Genomic DNA, 7,304 nt, shown 5'->3' on the forward strand with positions numbered 1-7,304 from the left:
GGGGGGGGGGGGGGGGGGGGGGGAAATATGATGTTGGTAGGAAATTGCGATGTTCTACGCGGATCACGAGGGATGGTCCCTGTTAGGGAAATGCTTATAGACGTTATGACTGTTTGCTATAGGGACGGGGGGGTCCTGAACAACTCATAAGGAGATGGGGGTTCTCCTGGGGGGACGGGGGTTCCCTAGATACCGATAGCTCAAGGGACTGCGTTCCTTAGGGTGGCAGAGGAGATGGGGATTCTCATGGTACTGAGATCCCGAGGGTGACGACCTGAGGGTGAGACAGTATGACTCGAAGACAAGGGGGTCTGTGAGTGAGATCGGTATGGCTTGAAGGTTGCGGCCTAAGAGCGTGTGAGTTGGTGGCAAAAGTGTCAAGGAAGTGGAATAAGCAGTGTGACCGGATGCAGATTTAGGAGATTGATGGGGGTTCAATCTCATATTTCCTGTTGTGATTGGATGCAGATTTAGGAGATTGATGGGGGTTCAATCTCAGATTTCCTGCTGTGATCGGGTGTGGATTTAGGAGATTGATGGGAGTTCATTTTCGGAATTCCTGTTGTGATCGAACACGAATCTCGGGGTTGATGGGGGTTCAGTCTCGGGTTTATGTGTGTTGACTGGGACGATCAGGTTTATGCTGGCCGGGGGACCAAAGTTGTGATGATTGGGAGACTCTTTTTTGGGTTAACCGGTGGGGTCAGGGTTATGTTGACCGTTGGGTCACGTGGATGTGCTGACTGTTGCAGCAATTGCACGGGAAGCCTTTGTTGGCGGTGTTCAGTCTGGTCGGAGGATGTGCGGGCCGTGATGATGGTTGCACGGATGTCCTTGGCGGATGGACAGTGTTGCTGGATTCGAGGACGAATCCTTGTTAGTGGAGGAGAATTGTACCATCCGTGAACAAAAATGTGAGTTTTGGGAAGGGGTGTCGATTGACACCTAAAGGGTGTCGGTCGACACCAATAATTTCTGGTTCGACCAGTTCGATTCAATTTGTAATTTTTGGTTGGTTTGGTTCATTTGGGTTACCTAAACCAAATTTATAAGTGGGAAGCGACAAATTGAGGGTTTAGAGAGCGTTTTGTCGTCGTTTGCAGAAGAAAAGAGAGAAAGGAGATAACTTGGGGGTTGAGAGGTTTTTGCCTTGTTCTTGGTTATTTGGGTGAGATCTGTAGCTGTGGAAGGGAGAGTTGTTGCTGGGAACGAAGGAGAAGCTTGTTAAGGTATTGTTTCTACCGTTTCTCAACCAAATCTTCCTGTAAAAGTGGTGAGTGCTTGACCATGGTTGATCTAAGCCTAAGATTTCTTTTGTTTTTGCTGTTCTTTGTTGTTTGTGGTGTTTTGCTTGCGTGGGTTGGTTGGTTTCATGTTTCTATAGGTTCCTGAGGTGTTTGGGAGAGTTTGGGACAAATTGGAGGCGATTTGGAGTGGAGGTTCGTCGTTCGGTTTAGTGCACATCGTGTTTGCGAAAGCGGTGTCGATTGACACCAGTTAAGTGTCGGTCATGTTTGTTGAGTGTCGGTCGAGACCGACCTAGCGTCGGTCGACACCAGACCTAGTGTCGGTCGATACCGACCTAGCGTCGGTCGACACCGGACTCAACCGAGACTTGTTTTCCTGGTTTGATGTGTTGTTTGTGTTTGGTTTGTTTGCCTTAATAATTGAATCTTATTTGCTTGTGTATATGTCCCAGTAGATGGGAGGATGGTCTCACTGAGTGTTTATGACAATACTCATGCATCTCAATTTGTGTTTGTGGTGCAGGTAAAGGCAATGTGTGATCGTGGAATCAAGGCGATGAGGAAGAGGATGATCTTGGGTCGCGTTTGTGTGTTGTTGATTATGATATTGATGTTGGAACCTTGGTTAGAGTTATGATAGATTATTGAATTGAATGGATGAGAATGTTATTGTATTAATGATATACTGATTTTGTATTATTGATATGTTTTCGTTGTACATAACGTTTATTGCTGGTTTATTAATGAATTGTGGTTTGTTGGATTAATTAAATAGTATGAAAATTTAATTATATATTGTATTTATTATTAAAAAAACAAAACGGGTTGTTTCAAATAGAAAATCTGATATATTAAAAGAGTATTTTTGCAGTGAATATTTCAACAAGTTAGTTAATTTTTAGACAGTGATAATTGTTTTTGACGTATTTTCGTAGTTACCGATACATCTAAATTTGTAATAATAGTCTCAATAACTCAAACCAAATAATTTTTGGCAAATAAAAGGTTTAAAATGTGGATATCAGATATGCACGTTGTCACTCCTCCACCCCACCCCCTCACATGTGTAACAGTATATCTTCCTTACTCTCTCTCTCTATATATATATGCCTAACAACTAACAAGGATTCCATATACACTGTTCCGCGACATCTTTATATTTATATATTTTAGTATATTTAATTAGTCATTTTATAACTTTTATCTTTAGTCCATGGAGGGATCGTCGTACAAAGGTCTGAGAAAAGGTGCATGGACTCCTGAAGAAGATAGTCTTTTGAGGCAATGCATTAATAAGTATGGGGAAGGCAAATGGCATCAAGTTCCTTTACGTGCTGGTATACTACATACTACTAAGCTGAAAACTATAATTTCGTAAACACGTAAAAATATTATACGCTTTAGACAATCATGTTTTCCATACTTTAGAGTATAGCGTGTAAGGAGTACAGTGAGAAGTATTCTTCACATTTTTTCCTCGTTCACCCATCTTTATCACGACGAGTAAAAAAACTAGGGCTATGAAAAAAAAAAAAAAAAAACTAGGGCTATGAATGGCAACAGGTTTTTTATTGGTTTTTAGTTTTTAAATTTTAGTTTTTAAATTTTAGTTTTTGGATTTTAGTTTTTGAAAATTTGGTTTTCCGTTTTTTCAGTATTTTTTAAAATTAATAAACCAAAAAAATCAATCATAAAACATTACGTTGAAAATAAAAGTTTTCCACAAAAACCTCAAAGTTATGATTTTTTGTTTCTCTTTCAAAATTGGAAAAATTACTCAAAAACTAGTTTACCTTTATATACTTAATAGATTTCATCGGTTTAACTTAATAGATTTTATCTCAAACATTGGTTATCTAGGGTTAAACCGATGCAGGAAGAGCTGCAGACTAAGATGGTTGAACTATTTGAATCCCAATATCAACAGAGGAGAATTTACTTCTGAGGAAGTTGATCTTCTCCTTCGCCTTCATAAGCTTCTAGGAAACAGGTTTATATTGTTCAGACACAAATTCAAATAATTTACTTATTGTAGCTAGTGATTAAATACTACTAAGTCATATATACACAAGTCTTTCATATGCATGCTTAGGTGGTCACTGATTGCTGGTAGATTGCCTGGTCGGACGGGTAATGATGTCAAAAATTACTGGAACACCAATTTGGCTAAGAAGAAAAAAACGTGTTGTACGAGCAAAATGAGAACAAGAGAAGGGTCTTGTTCAGCTAATGCAACGGCCCAAATGCACAATGTTCTAAGGCCTCGGCCTCGACCCTTCTCCAACAACAATGGGTGCAGCTCGATAAACAATATGTCAACAATTTCCTTTGGCGAAGCAAGCACCAAATATGGTATCACAAGTAACAAAGATGATTTTCTCAACAATCAAATGGATGGAGAGAGTATGTGGGCGAAGAGATTTCTGGAAGAGAACCAAGAGGCGGATGCAGTGGGTAGTGTAGGTATTACAATCGACGAGGGAGACAGTTTTTCGACCGATTCAATGTCTTCGACGTTTGAGAATCTTGGAAGTTTGTTCAGTGCAGATACTAGAGAGGTGGATTTGGTTATTACTCAATGATTATCTTAGGTTTGATTTGAGGTGTTGTTATTTAACATTTTTATTTGGTAATATGCAGTTTACTTAACCAAATCAAGACTTGTTCTGACACTGGCAACGCCTATGCGGAAAATGGCAAAAGAGAGGATGCATTGAAAATCCAAATCAAGACTAATCTAAGTTTGGTGAATCTGTTTTTTTCTTTTACTTCTTTTGTTTGTTTTTCATTTGGCCATATGTACTATGTGTTTTTGATTTTACTATTCTTCCTCCCAATTAATCGTGTATGTTAGACATCTCCAACTTTCATGCTTAGGGAGTATGAGTATCTAACTAATTAAAAAAAAATGAAATAACAGGAGAGAGAAACTGAAGAGTGTCTATAAGATAACCACAGAGAAACTCTTACAAGCCCTAGCAATGAGATAACCAATGATTGAGATAAAATCTATATTCCTATTAATCAAAAATTTTAATACCCGAGTTCTAAATGTAGTAAAAATATCTATATCTAATTACATTAAGAACCTCAAGTGGGTATCTCCACGAATGGAGATGGTCTTATGTTCTTAACTATTTACATCTCATTCCCTCAGATCTCATGTTTAGATATTGATTTTTGCATTCGCTTAGGGATTTCTCATATTGAGGGAATGTATTAGGTTTTTGCAAGACGAATAATACAATGTATCTAATATGTTGTCTGTAGGACATGAGTTAATTAGTTTAGATTTAAAAACTATTAAAGCTTAACATGGTATCATTGTTCAAATTTTGACACAAATAGAAATATCCACATGAGTACTGTATCATCTCGAAGAGATGTGTGATTGCTTTACAGCACATTTTACAATCTGTTTAAGGACTAATCTATCCATATTAGGTTTCCTGAACCTTTCAACCATGAGTTAAGGAGGTTAATAAACTCTATCAAAACTTGAAGCGTTTAGTGCGTATATTCTTCTTTGATAATCTGTGAAACACACAAACTATTGTGATTCTACCTTCAAAAAGGACTTTCATATTCGTATTTCTTAGTTTGAGATCACACACTTAATTCTATTCATTTAATAAATTCTCCATTGCATGATTTCTTGCTATATTAAAATGAGCACTCGATAGCCTTTTTTATTTTTATTTTTTTGGCAAAGAACATTCGATATCCTTTATTATCAAATTTATTCATCTATTTTGCTGCATCTTTATTTTTCCTGAGATCATGAAACCAAACTTTAAAGATTGTTCTACCTAAATAAACATATTGGATGAGAAGTTGCAGCACATTTGTCTGATTAATGGAGAAATTTAAGATGTAGTTACAAATAGTGGATATATTCCTTTTATTTTATTTTTGATGTCATCTATTTCTACTTATTAATTTTAACTCGCAGTCTTACGAAATAATAATTATGCATATGCGATACATTTTCAAATGATTAAACTTACTGTGAAATGGTTTGTGAATTTAAAAGAAAACACAGCATTCTATATATATATATATATATATAAATATATCAAATGCTATATATATTTTAGTTTTTCATTATAGAATAAAATAAAAATTGAGACTGTTCTACAGTTTTTGAAATCAACAAAATAGATCAAATTAAACCTCGCATTCTAAATTCAAAATTTAGTTATTTTAAAACTAAATACTAAATTATATGAGCAAAACCATGAACCCAAAATCTTAAACCCTAACCCCCTCCCAAAAAAGAAAAAAATCAACAGGAAAATATTGCTCTTTTTTTTTTGTTAGACAAAAATTGACTTATGAACTTGAGGGATAACATGTCATTCAATATATAGAACGTATGAAATGCTATTTCTATTTTGGGGCATTAGCAAGAATACTATTTTTTCTATACTTTTTTGCAAAAATACTTGCTTTTGTTGTCTATTTTCATTAATATCTTCTTCTATGTACAAAAATGACTAAACAAACGCTAATCTCTAAATACTAAACTCTAATCCTTTTTAAATTCAAAATAGAGAACGATAATCTTAGAAAAAATCTAAAAGTTAATTAAGCATACTGTAATTGTATTAAAAACAAAAAAATGACCTTAAAAAAAATAATTTTGAAAGGTTTATCTACAAAAGATTATTTCTAATAATTCTCTTCTATTTTTTTTCAGTCTACATAGATAAAATAAGTTTCATACTACGTATTCTAAATGTTTTTAGATTAAGAAAATTGTCTGAATTCTACACTTTTATTTTTTTTTAAACTAAACCATACATCATAGAACTAAACCAAGAACTCATAATCTTAAACCCTAACTATTTCTTAGTTTAAAATAGTTAGAATATAGAGGAATTGCACCTTATAACCAACAAAAAAACTTGGTTTTTTATTGGATTAATATATTCTAGTATTTATATATTTATTTGCATGCATTTAAATTAAATATTGAAAGGGTGAATTTATTTTTTTGGATGGGGTTAACTTAAAAACTATAAGAAAAAATTCACTAGTTTCAAAATTTAACCTATACCCCTCCTAGTTAGACATGACCAAAAATCAAACAGCTGTAACTGTATTTCTAACCATAACCAAATCATTCATAAACTGTAATTAAAACGTTTAAATCCCGTAACCGTAACCAAAAATTAGATTTTATCATGGCTAAAAGTTATACTAATCATAACCGCATAACCATAAACATATTAAAACTGGTAATTAACTGTACGGTTAACGGCATGGTTAAAACCTTTGAAATATGTATAGTGCAAAGTCTATAACTGTGCACACACTTTTTTTTTTTTTGGTGAAAAGTAACTGTACACAGACTATCACTTAAAAGAACTATATAATATTTTGGTGCTAATCTTCTTGAAGCTATGTATTTCTCTTCCAAGAGGTGGATGGAGGATTTCAATTTTAAGCCACAAAGTTTAACAAATAATGAATAAAAAAAATAAGGGGCCAAAAATTTTATTTTGTCGGGTGATGCTCTGAAAACAATCATAACATTTTTTTTTTTGAATATTACCGATATGCAGTCAGAAGGCAAATAATTTTGTCATTTTATGTATGAAAAATTCCTAAATGTAATATATTTTGTTTTCTGATATTTCCATATGCTATAATTAGCTCCACAAATAAAATTATAAAAATCTGAATGGAACATCTTTGACAGCAAGTATAAATTTTGAAAATATGTCCAAAATTTGGATATTTGTACGATACTAACTCAATAATATCACAATACAACCTTACCGCTNCAAAAAAAAAAAAAAAAAAAAAAAACCCTACCGCTTTGATGAGAAAAACGTCTTATGTGCAGACGAGCAGAGCAGGTACAATTTATTGATAACAACTTCATTCTAACACTTTTGACCACATCCTGGTGTACTCTAGTGTAGCAACTAGCAAGCAAACGATTCTATGTCTAATATTCTGACGCATTTACTCATCACCTCCTAGTCCTATGTATTGGTCCCCTATGCTTTTTACTCGTAACGTGGCAAACAACCATAATAAAAATATGGT

General features: G+C 34.4%; 1 protein-coding gene across 1 annotated transcript; it reads left to right on the forward strand.

The window, feature by feature from the left end:
* On the forward strand, positions 2,461 to 3,829 carry LOC104753608 (transcription factor MYB114-like). Its single transcript, XM_010475836.1, has 3 exons — positions 2,461 to 2,584; positions 3,108 to 3,237; positions 3,340 to 3,829. Exons 1-3 carry the CDS (start codon positions 2,461 to 2,463, stop codon positions 3,827 to 3,829), a joined length of 744 nt encoding a protein of 247 aa, XP_010474138.1.

The sequence above is a fragment of the Camelina sativa genome, chromosome 16 (assembly GCF_000633955.1).
Source record: "Camelina sativa cultivar DH55 chromosome 16, Cs, whole genome shotgun sequence".
Classification (NCBI taxonomy): domain Eukaryota; kingdom Viridiplantae; phylum Streptophyta; class Magnoliopsida; order Brassicales; family Brassicaceae; genus Camelina; species Camelina sativa.

Excerpts from the sequence above, each read along its gene's own strand:
- LOC104753608 (XM_010475836.1), top strand. The coding sequence starts at position 2,461 with ATGGAGGGATCGTCGTACAAAGGTCTGAGAAAAGGTGCATGGACTCCT. Across the intron at positions 2,585-3,107 it reads TCAAGTTCCTTTACGTGCTG|GGTTAAACCGATGCAGGAAG; the intron begins GTATACTACATA and ends TTGGTTATCTAG. Across the intron at positions 3,238-3,339 it reads CATAAGCTTCTAGGAAACAG|GTGGTCACTGATTGCTGGTA; the intron begins GTTTATATTGTT and ends ATGCATGCTTAG.